The 17,613-nt window shown below is 46.8% G+C and overlaps 1 protein-coding gene across 2 annotated transcripts in view; it reads right to left on the bottom strand.

The window, feature by feature from the left end:
- The window catches only part of CPXM2 (carboxypeptidase X, M14 family member 2), a 361,124-nt gene that overhangs the window by 58,978 nt on the left and 284,533 nt on the right, over nt 1–17,613 (bottom strand). For both annotated transcript variants that reach the window (XM_078644019.1, XM_078644018.1), the window contains one exon: nt 12,946–13,142. In XM_078644019.1, coding sequence (XP_078500145.1) covers nt 12,946–13,142 — 197 coding nt within the window. The remainder of the gene's footprint in view (nt 1–12,945; nt 13,143–17,613) is intronic.

The following is a 17,613-nucleotide window of genomic DNA, read 5'->3' on the forward strand; positions in this document are numbered from 1 at the left end:
CAACACTATAATGTGAATAGCACTAGACCTTCTCATACAAACAATACAACAGAAACCCCTAGTCTCGCCACAGCCTCAGGCCTAAAATATGGAACCGAGCAAACTAACAATCATGCTACTCAGCAGGACTCGTGAAGAGTAAGTAAGCAAACTAACCACAACACACCTCACTAAAGCGATACAGTTACCAAGATGCCTCATTCACACACACACAAACTACTAGTGTGACGTATGACCTTGGCTCACCCTTGTGGAATCAATCAAACGGCATGTTCACGGAGACGCTTCACATCATTACTTTGAATTAAAAGGAACCAACGCTTAACACTGCATAAAAATCGTGGGCATCACTATGGCAACATCATTTTATATTAAGTGACAAATACTCTGGCCAACGAAAAATGTTGCTTCATTTCAAAAGAGGATGCTTGGACTTCTGAGAGGGATACAAATCACAAAACATGCTCAATGGAAATCCTGATAACACAAAATATATTCTGCTCTCTTTCAAGAGGAAACAATTACATTTTCACTGTTACAATGCTTGTATATGTATCCTGGATGTGTTTCCCAATGACGAGTTCCTTAACCCCTTCGACGCTCATGACGAGCTGAGCTCGTCATGAGTTACGCCTCTCGTACGCTCATGATGAGCTCAGCTCGTCATGTAACGCGGGTTTTTAAAAACCGCCGCGCACAGCGGGAAAACCGCTAGCGCGCATGCGGTTAAACGAGGATTTAGTGCGTACACACCGAAAGGAGCTCTGTTCATCACAGAGGCAAAGGTCTCGTATTAATACCGGCAAGGATATGGCTGCCAGTTATTTTCTTTAACACAACCTGCATCGAGAGGGTGCAATGGACAGCTGCTTTTATTTATTCATGTCTGAATAAACTTGCACCACCACTAAATCCTCATTTAAGGAACTCCTCATTGGGAAACACATCCTGGATTTATATACTGTGAATAGGAGGGATCCTTTCTGGAGACAAGATAAGTGCAGTCTTAACTGTGTGTCTAACATTGTACTCTACTGAATCCCGTTCGGGACAGAACTACAACCAGATTTAAGGATCTTCACGTATTGAGTATAGCCCTGAAGAAGACGCTGCCCACAACTGTAAGTGTGACGAAACTCGTTTTGGCTAAGGCTGTTGTGAATATACTGAAGTGCATGTTTCAGCAAAGATTCAAGCTTTTGTCACACTGTTATTGATGTAATTGATATACTGTTAGCATGTTCAGGGGACTGTTGTTCTGTTTTACCAGTGGATATCCACACATTGGGGAGGAGGGTGGCTCTCCTTACCCTTAAACACCGCAATCCTCACTCATTACTAGAGTACACTTACCTGCGTATTGCCCAGGAGCTCTATTACCCTATAGAACCACCTACTAACCAGTTCCATTGTAATGACATCTGGAATCCTGGTTCTGATTGTTTCTGTCATGGGGGAACATGGATCATGCATGTGATCCATGACTTAGCTTGTCTTGTATATTGCGGTCTTTTTGGGATTGGGGAGCCCAAAGCGTTACCTTCATAGATGTGAAAGGCTACTGCCTTTGCCTGGATTTAAGCAGCACAGTAGTGGAAGCATACCATGTACTGATCAGTTGGAGTGAACAGGCCTTTTTACCTGTGTCACTCAAGTAAAGCCTATAGGATCACTCATTTAAAGTTCTGTTGCTGTGTGCTTAAATCACCCTTGGTCTACATCGGATTGATGTGTGGATTTGCACAGTGTGTGTGTTATATGCATGTGCTGCTTCTTTGTGTACCTGTGACTGATACAATACATTAAAATGTAGTGTCGTGCAGCGTGTGTATATCTTATACATGTTTTGGGTATATGTGCGCCTGTATTTCATACCTGGAAGATTACAGGTTCCATTTTGGGAGACCCAGGGCTAACAGGAGGAGCCTGAGGAGGTAGAGTAATCCCTCCAGACAGACGTGCATTGCTGCAGTCTTGTGAGCTGGGTCTATACTTCAATGGGTGTTGTTTGATTCAGAGAGAGGCCACTGGGGTGGGGCCTGAGCCCATCACAGTAAGGAGATTGGGCTGATAATAGCATCATAAACAGTAGGGCTGAAGCCCAGGGGTAACCATTTGATTCACATATCACTGTGGCTGACATCCAAGTGTGAACCTCTAGTCTCTCCCATGGCCTGTGTTGTGAAGCTGTCAGATTTGGAGTCGCCCCTGCTGCGTCAGACTTCTTTCAAGAGAAAGGGCACTGCTGAGGAGAGGGAACTTCAAAAGGAAGCAGCCCCAACTTAAACTTCCAAGAATCAGACCCTAAATTAAATTTGGTGTCTGGAAATTAACTATAAGAAGGGGAGCTCTACAAGACTTCTGTCTCTGACCAGGGCTGGAAGCCAAGGCCGGCCTATCTCTGAGCTGGGTAATGGGATATTACCCAGGGAATCCAAGTTCACCTACTTCTGGAGCCTGAATCACCAGCTCCTTTCTACTTTGCCAAACTCAGTATGCCCTGTGAGGGAGAGGAGAGGGCTGGATGGAGCGAGGTCCAGTGGCGGATATTGGCAATTGGATCACTGAAGCAAGCTGTGACAAGTATGGCTTTTGCACCAATTGGGTATCAGCCAGTGTACAGAAAGAAGTCGGCCACCCTGTATGCCAGGTGGAGCTACAGTGAATGTTATTGCTGTGCTGATCAGGCCTGTACCCCCTGTGCGGAGTGAAGAGGGTGGCCCAGCATGCCAAATAGGGCCACTGTGAAGACTACTGCTGTGCAGATTGGGCTGTGTATGCGTAGTGAAGTTGGTACCCCTTTTGCTAGGTAGGGCTACCATGAAGAATGATGCTGTGACAATCGGCCCGTAGTCTGTGCGCAGAGTGAGCATGGTAACCCTGTACGCCATGTGGGCCATCGAGAAAAGGCAAGGAGGGTGACCACCAGTGAGAGGAAGTGCCGCTGTGGAGTAGTCTGTGCGCAGAGTGAGGACGGTAACCCTGTACGCCAGGTGGGCCATCGAGAAAAGGCAAGGAGGGTGACCACCAGTGAGAGGAAGTGCCGCTGTGGAGACCTGTGTGGCCCAAGCCCCAACTGAGGACCAGCACCAGTGGAGAGGTTCCAAGGAAACTAACCAGCATTAGAGTTGAGGACCCCTCCCCCCCACCCATGGCCTCTGCGTCTACAGGACCATCTGTGAGGAACTCAAAGACTCCCACCGCTGCCCCTTTTTTCATTAAAGCAAGTATTTGACTGGACATCACTTATTGCTGATACTGAATTTATTTTGAGTTGTGAGCCTGTCCCTAGTCCCTCTTATGAAGTATGAGTATACGCGTTGGTTAGACACAGGGGCAGTTTACTCTGGATGTCCCTGTGGCTAAAGTGTTGATCAGTTCAACAGTTCGTGCTACTATGAGTTAATACAAACTATGGTTCTTAACAGCATATTTGCCTGGGTGTGCTCAGTTCTCAACTTATAATGACTTGATCCCATTTTACAAGCTTGCTGAAGATATGGCTTTTGCTTCACAGGTGCATTCTGAGAACCTGTTCCTGCAGTAGCGGCTTCGATGATGTGGGACGGCAGCGGATGCTTAACATGGCACATGGGCTGCTGAATATTGATCAACGCTTCTGGCCCGCTCAGGGGGACTCATGTTCATAGTTCCAGCCTCTCAGGCTGGACACAGATGGGTGATCGGTCTTGGCCATTGTAGCTTCTGGCCATTGAGCATTCACCATTAGAAGTTGCAGCCTTCCAGAATAGATGAGGGCTTCTGGAGCTCATACTGTCCTGCCAATTCTTTGATTACATCTATCTCAGGTCAAGCCTCTGAGCTCCTCTGCCAAGCCTCAGAGTCTTCCTATCTTCTTTTGTGTTTTCCCTACACTTCGGATAGACCTCAAACAGGCCAACAAAGATATGTTCTCACCATCAACCTCCATACCTCCTCAATAAGCCTCAGACATAATAACTCTGGCAGTTCTGAGACCCCTCATATCACACAAGATGGCCTCTTGAAGGACCCCAACCACTGGCACATGAGCATTATTCTTACTGGTGTTAGTCCCTTCTCTCCTATGATTGCCTTCAGTAACAAAAATACCTCTTTTCTTGAGCTCAAAGTGCCAATTTCAACACTCAGTACCCAAACTCTGACCACCTCCACTAATTCGTAGAGTGTATAGGCCTGGCCCCATGGCTTTTGGATTCCCCTTGCTGGTCCACAGTCCCTATGTCGTACCTCTGGCCTTCGGAACCCTGTGCTGGTCCACAGAGGTCCTCCAAAACTTCAGATACTCCCCAGTTCTAAATGTTCATCTGACCTGTATGGCTCTCTCTCTGCTAGATTTTACAGCCTCCGTTGGCCTTCAGAGATTGTTAGATCGCAAGTGCTCAGTGCAGTTCTTCCAGCATCATCGGTAAGAATCCATATGGTCTTCTTGGTTATGTTGTTCACACGTGTTTCAATTTAAGAGCTCAGGCAACCATCTCTGTCAGCGCTACGGGCCTTTCAGATGGCCCTCAAACCTCAGACACTTTCTTTTTTAGCATTCAGAGCCTCTTTACAGGTGCTTAGACTACCCTCCTTTATTGTTACATTTCAACACCATCTCTTCTAGCCCATTAAGCCCCTCAGGTGGCTCTCTGAATCTATCTTTTAGACCATCCGTGCTGGCCTTAAACAGGCACTTAGCTAGATCCCCTTTGCTGATCTTAGCATTCACTTCCCTTTTGCATTCTGCCAGCATTCACATCTTGCTTTCGCTCCCCACTGTCCCCAGGACTCCAGCCTTGCTGCATCTCAAAAGTTTGTTCCCACTTTTGCCAACCTTCTCAGACCACTGAACCCAAGTGGTGTCTCTCAATGATGACAAAACCCCTTTTATTGGTCTCTCTGCCTCACCTTTCTTCAGAATAACTCGTTTGGCTTTCTGATTTTTTCTATTGGCCCTACAGGCCCATCTGTCAGGCCCAGGCCACTTCTGCATGCTATCTGCTGCCATAACAGCTCTTCTACCCCTTTCTTCAGCCTTTAAAACCACACCATCCATCTTCAAATGCCCCTGAAACTCAAGAGTTCTGCAGACTGTTCTGCCAGTCTTGACATTCAGAACCTCTTTCCTGTCCTTAAAACACTGCTGCTGCAAGTGAACCTCCACCACCCCTTAACTTGCCATCAGATCTTCACTGACTACTCATCTACTGCTGAAGTGACCACTGCTGACCTCCGTTCTTTGTGCTAACGCTGCTGGCAGAAGCCCTTTTGTACTCAGTCTCTTTTATGCCATCTCAGAAAATCTACCTGCAGCATGCCTGACTCACACTTCTGCTCGAACATTTCCGCTGTAACCCTCCTGGTCAATAAAGCCCTCAGAAAATCAAGGCCGCTCTACGCATGTTTCATCGACCTTAAAGCGGCCTTTGACAAAGTTTCAAGAGCTAAACTATGGGAAAAAATGCACAACTGGGGGGTCCCAGCTAAGTTGCTGGAGGCCATAATCAATCTGTACTTCCAGACGTGGGTCCATTTCAGGAAGGAGATAGGCTCAGCCTTACTAAGAAGGTCCACACATTCAACATGCTAAAACAAGGGTGCGGGCTGGCACCGTGCCTCTTCAACATTTACACCGCTGATCTGGATGAGCACCTTCGGTCAATCAAATCTGACCTTCTGAAACTTGCCACAACAACCATACCCAGTCTTCAATATGCGAATGACATCATCTTACTGGCGCAAACGCCAATTGGTTTGCAACAACTAATCACTGAACTTGGAGTTTACACCACCTCTGTCCAACTAACCATCAATCACCAAAAAACGAAGGTGATGCGTTTTAACAAACACAAACATGCCGATCGTTAATTGGACTTTGGACAAGCGACCTTTGGCCGAGGTGGATTCATACAAATACCTAGGCTTCCAAATTGATCGCAAACTTTCCTTCAAGATTCATCTGTCCCAAGGTCGCACGAAATCCAAACAGCTGCAGTTTGCCTTCAAAACCTTTAAAAAACAAGCTTGCAGGTGGATCCATTGGCCACCTACTAAAGGCTATAGCAGCAAAATTCCTGCCCTCTATCTCATATGGCACAGAAATCCTGAATGGCAAGGACAATACAGGCTTGAACCTGGAACAATCAACTCTTTTCAAGAAACTGTTTGCAATCCCCGCCATATTCCGCAGCCCAAATCCGACCTCAGTATGGTCTAAGAGACCAGATCCCCGACAGACAAGGTACACTAGTCAAGTACTATTGGAGGATGCGGGACGCAGATGAAAACACACTTGCACACTATTGTTGGGTAGAAATCGAAAAGCAAGCCAGCCTCAAAAACTCAATCTTTGAAGTTCTGAAGGCCTCGCTCTCAGCACTTAAGTTAGAGGAGGAATGGCTTACAGCTCCTACCTACTCTGGCTTTAAATCAGTGGTCAACAAAGCCATAAAATTGCATTCTTTATTACTAGACCAAACTGCCCTAGCGAAAAACAAACACGCCTGGGCCGTGATACAGTCATACCAGAGGTTGCAACCCCAATCCTTTTTGCTAGATCACTTTCCGCAACGGAAGAAAAAAAAACTTTTTCACGCTACTAAGGCTTGGGTCATACCCATCAAAGGACCTAACCCCGAAATGGAAATACGTATGGCAATCAAAGGAATGCCACCTGTGGGGAGCTTGGGATGAGTCCTTACTGCATCTACTATGCATCTGCCCTGCTTTAACAGAAACACGCCAAACGGGCCTTCGGGAGGTCTTCAGGAAGGAACAAATAGGAACTTTTAGAGCAGCAGTGATTCACTGTCAAATGGGCTCATCCATCCCACTGCCCCGCAGAGCCATAAACTTTCTAAAAATTGCGGCAAGAGAACTGGCCAATGCGGAACCCGTTAACCAACTCATGCAGTGTTAAAACATCTGGCTCCAAAATTACCCTACAGCCTTGCTTACATGTTAATTTCTTTTTTTAAATACCGCCTTTTTCTATCTTTATTTTTTTATTTTTATGTATATCTTTGCAAGTTTTACTCATGGTGGTTTTCCCACCCTTTTATGTTTTTTTAATGAAATCAAATAAAAGTATATTTGACTGACTGACTCTTCTGCTCGTCAAAGCCTTCTTCGGATCTTGAGCTCCCCTTTGCTAATTGCCTTTGCCATCTGCCCCCCCCCTTTGTTAGCCATTAATCATTCTGCTGACTTCAGCATTTTGAGTTATTGAAACCCTTTCTGCCATCCTTTACAGACCACAACGATTTTCACCCATCCACCTTCACAGCCTTCTCTATAGTTTCAGTTTCTCTTCCCCATCCACCGTCAGACCACTGTGTCAGCATCAGATAGCATCTGCTGTCACACAGAGCATGAAAATCCTGGGTTTTTATCCAATTTGCATGCTGTGTTTTTTTCTTACCATCAGTGCTTAGGTGGCCTGAAAGGTTAGGGATCTCCAGGGACTCACAACATAAAAACCGAGAGTAGGCACAGTTTACAAGAGGGATATCTTAATACATGAGAATCACACGTCTCCTACTTCCAGTATTCTTTGTTCTCCTCTCAGTCTTTTTATTTCTCCTGGTCGTGTCCCTCTTCCTGGTCCTATTCCAAACCTGATCCTTAGCCCTGTTCCCTCAGTACTGATTTCCTTGAATCTGGTGATGCTGGTTCTAATCCTTCTTGGCCCTGGTCTTCCTAGCCCCGCCCTTTCTTATACTTCCTCGTCATGGCCCTTCTGTGCATTGGTCCTTCCTGGTCCTCTTGGTCCAATTTCCCTTTGTCCTGGTCCTACTGAACCTTCCATCCTGGCACTTTTTGCACTAGTTTTCATGGGTCTGAACCTCCATGTCCTCTTGCTCTGGGTCATCGGGATCCCCCTGGTATTGTTTCCTGTCCTTGTGGTTCACCTGGTAGTGAATCCATTGGAAATGGTCCCCCTAATTGGGTCATCCTCGTCTTGGTCATCTTTCTGGTCGTAGTCATCCTATCACCCAGGTCTGGGCGCTTTGTCCTCTTGCCATGGTCCTCTCCCTGTTATGGTATGTCATGTTTTGGTTCTCTTTGGCCTCTGTTCCTTGATTTGCCTCACTCCCTTGGTTGTGGTCCCAATAGTCCTCCTTGACATGATTCTCTTAGCTCTTGTGCATCTAGATCTGGTTGTTGGTCCTGGTCCACCTGGTTCTTCTTGTTCTTGTCTGATTCTTATAGTCTTCCTCACCTTGGTTCTGGTCTACTTAGCCGTGTTCTTCCTGGTTCTCCGAGTCCCTGTTCTTTTCCTAATTGTGTGCTCATGGACCTTATCCTCTTGCTCCTGGTCCTCCTTGTTTAGGTCTTGGTATGTCTAATCCTCTTGGTCTTGGTCCTCCTGACCATCCTGGTCCTTCCAGCCATCCGGGTCCTTAAAGTCAGGCTGTCCTTGCCCACCTTGTCCTGATCCACTTGACGGTGACCCACCTTATCCCGATCCTCCTCACCAGGTTCATCTGATTCCTGGTAACCATCTGCTGCTCCTGGCTGGTCCCCTTGTTCTTCTGTGTCCTTCTGGCTTTGGTTGCCTTTGCCTCGGCCTGATCATTATGGTCCTCTGTAACCTAGTCCTGGTCCTTCTATTCGGTATTGTTTTAAGGGTTTTAGAGCCTCGTGCAAAATATATTTTGGAGTCCCTTGTTTGAAATGTTTCTGCTAATTGATTTCTACATTATGCTAAACAAAGTTTCAGAAATGAAATTCATATAACAAACTATTAAAATATGTCTTTCCAGGGCTCCCCAAAATCCTAAGATGCTACTAGGCAAAACAAGAGAGACTCAAATATAGAGGTTGGCAGAGAAGTGAGAGGCTGAAATATGGAACTAGGCAAAGGTAAGCTAGCTAAAGAGAAAGTTTGCTTTCACCTGTGGCTCTTTGGAACATGCGGGCCCTGGACAAGTGCCCACTTTTGCCCATGCCTTTAAACATCCCTGCTCTTATCATTGGTTTTCATAGTCTTTGTCCTTCTTATGGATTAATGCCCAATGGACCTGATTTAACATTTGGGTTCTCAATTCCCTAGTTCAACTGAACCTGGTCCAAATGGATCTTCTTGTCACCTCATACTGGGCATCATAAACATTGTGTGTGTTTTGACCATTTATCCCTTCCAGGGATTTCCAGCACTGGCCCCTTTTGGCCCTATTTCCTTTCTGTCACGCTTGGCCCAGGTCACCTTGTTCTGCTTCCTCACCCTCACTCTGTACCTCCTGGTCCTGTTACAGCATGGCCGGATCCATCTTGCCCTCTTGACTCACCTGGCCTCACATGTCCTCGTCCTCCTAGGCATGATATTCCCCTTTCTTGTCCCCCTTATGTGGGAGTCCAGGTTCTCTTGGCACTGTTCACTGTCCTCTTGGTGTTGATGGCACTGCAGCCACTGGTCCTAGTAATCTTGATCCTGGCTCTCCTCTTTCAGTGTCCTCCTAAGGCTGATCAATTAGACCCTGGTCCTCTTGGCCACCCTGGTCCAGAGCTTGGACTTCTTGGCCCTGGTTAGCCTTGTTACATTTGATCCTCCTCACTGTAGTCCTGCCACCCTAAGTTCTATTCAGACTGCTCACCTTCGTACCCAAGGCCTGGGTCGTCTAGGTCCCGATCTTCATGGCATTCATAGACTTGTTCCTAATCCTCCTGTTCATGATCCTCTTAGTCCATTCGGTTTTTCTTGCTCTGGTCCTGTTGGTGCCCTTGGTCCTGATTCCGCTGGCCCTCCTACTCCATATCCTGCTTTTTCTTTTGTCCTGGTCCTGATCTTCACAGTCCTCCTCAATCTGGCCCTGATCCTCCAGATGCCAGTTCTCCTTGTCCTCATGCTCATTGTCCTCACAGTTCTGCATTAACTTGTTCTGGCCCACCCCTGACCATCATAGCCTTCCTAGGTTCTGATGGTCTAGGACCTCTTGTCTATGCTAGCTTTACAGCTTCCTGGCACTGACCTTCCCCTTCTGGTAGTTGTTCTCAGGTACTCCTCCTACTCCTGGCCATCTGGATCCTGGTCCTCTTCGGCAAAAGCTCCCCATCCTGGATATTTTCATTCTTCTTACCTTACTTCTGGTCCCCTGGTCCACCTGGGCTTGCTCCCATAGTTTACCTATTCCCCCTGGGTTTCCTGTTCCAAATCCTTCTTCTGATGCCCCCCTGATGCAGTCCAGGTCTTCTTAGTCCTGATACTCATTTCCCCGGTCCTCCTTGATATAGTCTTCTGGTGTTGCTTTGTTTCTGTAGCCCTACTAATGCCCAGTTCGTCTACCACATCCTAGTCCAACTAATCCTCCTGGTTGCCTAAATTGCCTGTAGCACCTTGTTCTTGTCTTTCTGGTCCTCTGTCCTGTTCCTCGTTGTAGTGTCCTTTTCCCACTGGCCTTGGCCCACCTAGTTCCTATAGTGTGGGTCACCCTCGTCTATGTAGTCCTTGCCATCCTGGTTTAGGGTCCTCCTAAGTCAAAACTCTTAGCGAAGTTCCACTCCAGGGTCTAGACTTCCTGGTCCTTTCAGGGACTTCTGATCCTTCGAGACCTGGTCCTTTCCTGTTGTGGTATTCCATGTTCACCTCCTTCTGGTCTCCTGATCCTCCTTGATCTAATCTCTGTGATCCTAATCCTCCTGTCCCTGTTCCTCATTTCCACTTCTCTACTGGTGCTGGTCCTCATGGTTCTGCCAACCTGGGTCTGCTACTCCTTGCCCTGGTCCTTGTTATCTCTTTGGTCTTGATTAGTGCTGTCGGACTCTTTTAGCCCTCCTTGTCAAGGGCCCCATACTCTTCTTACCTCTGGTCCTTTTATTCCTTCTGGCCCTGGTCCTCAGAGTCACTGTCCCACTGTTCTACATCCTCCTGATCCTTCTCAGTGTGGTCCAGGTAACTCTTTTCCAGTCTCCCATTGCCCTCCTCCTCATCCTTGTGTTCCTGGTATTCTCTGGCCTTGATCAAACTGGCATCATGGACTAGATTACCTGCCCCCTGTTATCTCTTCCCTTATTCCAAAGAAGACCCATTACTGTGTCTCCATCCAATTTACCACCTGCAATTGCCCCAAAGAATGATTCCTTCAAACACCTGTTGCCATTTGTAAGTGCCTCTCACTTCGTAGCCGAGGTACCATATGTCTCTCTACTCTGTTTGCTGCTGCTTGCTGGCTCCTGCTGTGCTGCCTGGTCTGAACCAGTGGCAGCTGGCATGTACCGAGGGTGGACACTTAAATAAAATAATAAGATAAAATAGACTCGCCTTCTTGGCTTTCTGAGCGACGTCCTCCTCGCTTGAGCCTTCTCTCCTCGAGGCAGGCTCCAACGCAGAACCAAGCCAGGTCCCCAAATCTATCCTGGTGCAGCTTTCCTGCTGTTTACTAGCATGAGAGAAGCACACGGATTGGAGGGAGCGGCCTCACTGAGTGCTCTCAAGAGCACTGGAGGCCTGTGCTTTCTCTAACCCAGCTGTCAGAGACAGCTGGGTTAGAGGTTTAAAATGTGCATGTCAGGCTGGCATTTGTAAGACGGTTGGCCATAGAGACTTGTGCATTTCAAACTTTAGCACAGAGCTCCCTGCTGCTACTCGAAAGCATTAGCCCCGCCCCATCCCGACATTCAGTTTGGGATGGAGTGCCAAAAAATAAAACGGTAATAAATAAACTTCATTAACATTTTATTTTTTAGCTCTGGAGCTTATGGGGTAATGCTCCTCCACTCAAATGGAGAAGCCTCCCCTGGTCTGAACTACATACCAAGCACAATCCTCCTTAAAAAGAAGCCACAAAGAAGCACAATGCTTTACATAAGAATCCCTAAATGAGTCCTGTCCTCAAGAGTCTTCAAGAGAACGATTTCGAAGAAAACACTTAGATAACATGCATTAAAATATACTCATTATGCTTTGTTGACATAACTTTAAAGAGGCTTATGCAAACAGTTAAATACTCACCATGCTGCAAAATAAAAAGTGTGCCACACCTGAAGCTTCCGAAGAAGAAGTATGATTTCTACATTTCTTGGTTTTAATTTCATATTGATGTTACCACCTTTAGCTGTGAACAACTCAGATTAACTAAAGTACTTACTTTTGTACATTTGAATATGCACTTACTTTCAAATGTTTCACACACTTTCCTGTATGGCATTACAATATGGCCACCAATCTGTCATTCCCTTTTCTGTTCATGCCCAGCTAAACAAAGACCTCTTTCACGCTGTTTATCCGGTCTCCTGTCAAATAGTACACAATCTCTGCTATTTTGCCTGCTGCCATCAGGATCCAAAATCGATTCATTGAATCAGAGGCTACATTAAAGTGTGTTCCTAGATATCCTAACCTTTTATATAATATTACTCTAAAATACAATATTATCTGAGACTTAAAACAGTTCTTTTATAACTCCTCATCCAGATGCTTACTTTGTGACAGTGGAAACAATACATGTTTTATCTTCCTTGGTGAAGGTTTTTGCACATATTGCTTTTAATAGGAAGATCAAGCTTAACGCCGCCCACAACACTTGTAGTGAAACTAAGTAAGTCATATGCCTTATTGACCAGCATGCATATATTTATTGCTCTAAAAGTCTGTCTAGATCTCAAATGCGTATTAAATAATGATGCGGCTGCTTCCAGTTCCAATTTAGCCCAATATTTATTAAGTATTTGCCATTGTATTAACACTTGGACGACTAAACTGGACCAGTATGCGCGATGCAAAATTTCACTAATAAATAATTTTAAAAAAAATGTATGCATAAATGAATAAATGCCGTCATATACTGCCTGATGAGTACCCGATGGTGGCTGAAACCCCCACCGCCAGTTTGCGTGATGTTTGCAGGAAGGTTTGGCATTTTTAGAAAAAAGCCCTGCCAGACGTAAAAGCAATCCAAGCCCCATGTGGCACTGAAAGGCCCTCTGATAATAGCAAACTATCATTAATAACATGGAACTCACCACTTCATATGCTTTTTCGTATCCGTCGGGGTTGATGGAAGGAAGGAAGTGGATTCTGGTCTCTTTAATGAGGTGTTTGATGCGGGGGTTTCCTGCCAGGTACTCCAAGCACATGAACTGCATAAGCAGCAGCAGGAGCTCGCGGCCAATCACCTCGTTCCCATGAGCACCCGCAAGATACCGGAACTCAGGCTCTCCTGCGCAAAAAGAGGGACGGTTAGATTCAAAATGGAAAGAAGTACAGCGCTGTCCATGCCTCCAGCTATTGTCTGCAGCACAGCAATAACTTCAGGAGACTCAGTCCTGAACTGCCGCACCTCCCCCGCCCCCATTCCAGTGCTGAGGCCCACATATACAATTCCAGCCTAACTAAGTGAGACTTATAGCAGCACCTGCGCTGAGACACTGAGTATAAGAATGCACCCAGATGTTTCTTGCAGCGAGCAATGTTGTCATGTGGATCTCACTGCTGCCCTACAGCGCCATCTGTTGTTCACACATGGAGCTAGTGTTGTTCCTCAATCCTGACCTGAAGCACTACTTGCTATCCTTGTACTGAGACCTACTTAGATCTCTGCAAGTGCAAGTCCTTACCGACCGTTCCTATGCATGAAAGATCAAACAGAAGAACCCCTTTCATGAGGAGTGGGCAGATCCTGCAAGCCTCATCAAAAATCATTTGCAGGTGTTTAACAAGGCAAACCACAATATATCTGCAAGAGTAAGAAGTTGCAAAGTCTCCTAACTCATACATTCTCTTAGTGTTTTTATTGGGCTCGCAAGCTCTGCAAAGTGCAAATTTTGCAAGATTATATGGGAAACCAACCCCTCTGCTGTTCAAGGCCTTGAGCGGCAAGGCTTGGACCGCTGCTGCCACTCCGTGTCTGCATTCTGCACATAAAAGAGAAAACAAAGGGGAAACTCACTGTGTGCTGGGAAAGAAATATTAACTGAGGCTTGTGCCCTATTCTTAATTTCTGCATTAGTTACAGGTGCTGGAGACTAGCACTAATTTTTTAGTACCCAGACTTGTTTTTCCTCATCATACTTTGCCTCAGAACAAAAGAGAAAAACCTAGACCCTCCTCTTTCTACCTCTACTTATCTTTCCTCTGGCTATTTCGCCTTTCTCTATTTACTTTAATTCTTTTTCTACCTCACACATCTTTCTGCATCATGTGTATCTCTCCCCCTGTCCATTTACTTCATGTCTCTCGCTAAACTACACTCTTTATGTCTGCCCATCTCTTGCATCCTGCCAATCTCATTACTCAGCAAAATAACATGTAACCGCATGGACAGAGAAGTGCACTCATACAAAGAAAAGAAGAGAGACAAGGCAGGTAAAAAGAAATGAGGGGAAAGTTATTAGATTTTAACCAATGGAATGGTGAAAATCCTTAGAGCAGCACTGTGATTCTCACGTTTACAGAATGACCATCAGTAGTGGAGGTGTATATTTTTGTGATTTACAGATATTAGAGTACCAAAGCCACACATTTACAAGCACTATTTTCATATGGCTTACTATAATGGTATAGTGCATAATATTATGCATCTAATACGTCACCCTGTTCATGTTATGGCGCCAGTGCAGGGAGACATGCAGGGCTGCACCATATTCTTGTAAATATGGTGCAGTCCTGTGTTTCAAGAGATGACGGAGCGGAGGGGGTCTCTTAATGGGGCGTGGCCGATGTAATTAGGGCGTGGCTTAAAACACCTAAGCTAAAAATCTGTACTCAACACAGTGTGCCGCCCGTCTGGTATTTTTCTGTTTCTATCGTTACATCCAGATATATAATACAGCACGTAACATTACACCTACAAGAAGTCAGGACTGGTGCTTGTGCAAATGGCTGTTAGCTGCATGAGATAAATAAGCAACTACTATGGCTTTGTTGTCAATATAATCATTCTGAAATGATGAGACTGTGAAAGAACTATAACGAGTCTCTTTGAAGTTATATCAAAGGCAGTGAAGGATGGTACTGCTGCAGAGGTAAGATATATTTTTTCACCTCGAGTGTGAGGGCGAAAATAGAGAGCCTGATAGGGACCTGTCTCAGCACCTGCTTTTTAGAACTGCTGGTGCTTAAAGCCCTGAGTCTAGGGGCCTCGCTATATCCCTTAATAAAGTGCACACCTGGGGGCCCTTCTGGGTAGCACACCCCTCGGTCTCTGGACGGTATCTTTGTCCTTGCAGCTGCATCTGGAGTATGACTTGTAGGCACGAGCCAAGGCCCATGCAAATGAAGAAAAGTCCATTTCAAATGCCCACGCCCCAAAGGAGCACCCGCCCAAGGGGCATGACAGAAGCCCTCCAGTAATACAGCATCTACCCGGGAGGGCTAAAAGTGGGCACTGTGGAAAGACTGCCTCACATATCCTGTGGGCAGGGCTTTAAGTGGGGGGGGGGTCTGTGGGGGTCTGAGCACCCCCAGTTTTTTTGGGGGGCCTCGAAACGGATCTGTAGGGGGTTCTATTTTCGGGCCTCAAAGGTCAAAGGTTTTTGTTGGTGTTTCGGGTGAGTATGCGTGCGCACTGCTTAAGCAAATCAAGCTAATGCGCTCCCAGTACCCCTGGCATCCCCACACCAGCTCAATCTGAGGCGCAACTAGAGTGCCCACAATTCATGGAAGTGTCCTTTCATCGCACCATTGTGTCGATCAATGGTAACTCAAGTGGGATCATTTAGCAGCTTAAACCACTTCGTGTGAGAAACTGCCTACATTTTGATATTTCTTACAGGTTTTGCTGTGTGGGAGCGGCGCGGGAGAGAATCGCAACATTTTTTATTGTTTCCCAGGTCACCGTCGGCGTGTGGGAGCGGCTCGGGAGTAGCATCCAGTGACCGGGGACCGGGCATAGTGGTGGAGCCGGCGCAAGTTCGTACTGGGGCACGAAGAGCGCGACTGGAGATCTGAACTCACGGAGGGACCCTGCGAGCTCGACGAGGTCGGGGAGATCGTACCGCCGACAGGGACACCTACGGGAGCGCTTCGACTTGAAGGAGAAAAAGGTATTTTGCGGGGCGGGCGGGGCTCAGCAGCGTCATAGAAAAACGGGCCACGACGAGCTGAGAGATGCGGCGGTGAGCAGGGGAAAGTAATTCTGGTGCACTGTCTGTTAAAAAAAAAAAAAAAAAAGCAACAGACGGGCAAGGGAGCAGCCGGTGGGGGAAGTAAGATCAAAAGTGAAACGCGTTCGAGTGGTGAAACGCGATCGATTGCCGAGCTGCCGCATGCGATATTGTCCAAGCTGATTGTTGTTGCACCGGGTTACACGCGAAGCTAAGCAGGGACAGCTAGGGCACAAGGTGGATGGGAGACCAAAGAAGGTTTCTTTAAAGGACTACGTTTTTTCGAATAAACAAAGGGTTAGATTATAATCTAAACAGTGAATGCTCCCCATTGTTACAACAGGCGATATTGAAAGTGCTTTTGTACTATTTAACTGTTTAGTTGCATTTTACTGATTTACAATTTAAAGAGGTATATACCCTGTTGTGTGTGTGTATTACAAAGTGGTGGGAAATTTTTCATGTTAGTCAATAAGTGATCTGCAAAGACTCAGAGACAGTTTAAACAAGTAATTGCAGGTTAATTATTTACAATCGAAATAGGTAGATGCTCTGAGGGGGGTCCTTTTTAAAAGGGGGTGACTTACTTGCAAGGCACCCAGGGAATTTTCAATTCTGCCTTGTTTCACATAAGGAATTTTGGTATCTTTGCAAGTTAACTGAGGAGAGGATCTGATCGTGTGAGTTGCAAAGGTGATTGGTCTAGCCTTTTAAAAACCACCTTGGAATTTACATTTTGTTTTACTGGTATAGGGGCTTATCTATTTCGTGCTCCCACAATTGGAAGTCTAACGTACTTTCTTTTTCAGGACTACAAGACTAGGTTTTCGGTCTTCATACCCCAGCCCGGGCGCCTTCAACTGGGTCAGGTAAACAAGACTAGGATCTTGGTCCGCGTATTCCAGCTCGTGCACCTTCAACTGGGTCAGGTACGGAGCACGGTGTGCTCATAAATATGTCTGCAAGAAGGGGGCATGGGAATGCGAACGTGGGTTTAATGTTCCAAAAAATGATGCGCAGAATGTCTGCAATGGATAAGCGACTGGGGAAGTTTGATAAACTGGATAAGACTGTAGCGGAATTGGGGGCAAAGGTAGATGCTCAGGCTGGGCCATCTGGAAGACCTAAGCGGACGATAGTACCGCCCAAGCCAAGGGGCGTATTTGTGACACCGCCCAGGCGGGCGAAAACTAGGAGGGTGGGGGGTCGGCCACAGAGTCCTACTCCCAATGTACCTCCAGCTGCACCTATCCCTCCACCTTAGGTCCCGTTGGGCGTCCCGGCACCGGTGCCCCAGCTGCCAGTGGCAGTGCCAGTCGTGCCGGCCATTCCAGTGGCGGCACCAGTGCCGCCTGTGGCGCCACCGCACGCTCCGGTGCCCTTGAGTGCGGTCCCTACTTCTATCCCCGCGTCGGGGCCAATGCCAACAGACCTGGCAGCCCAGGTAGCGGCTGTCCTCCCGTGGTTGGGTGGGGGGGCGCTGCCGGCCAATACGGCCCTCACAGCAGAGCAGCAAACATTGATTACTCAGATACTGTTGGCTAGTGGTCGGGGCGGCACGCCGCCTGCAACAGTTTCTCCCCAAAC

This window comes from Lissotriton helveticus, chromosome 5_1 (genome assembly GCF_964261635.1).
Source record: "Lissotriton helveticus chromosome 5_1, aLisHel1.1, whole genome shotgun sequence".
NCBI classification, from domain to species: Eukaryota; Metazoa; Chordata; class Amphibia; order Caudata; family Salamandridae; genus Lissotriton; species Lissotriton helveticus.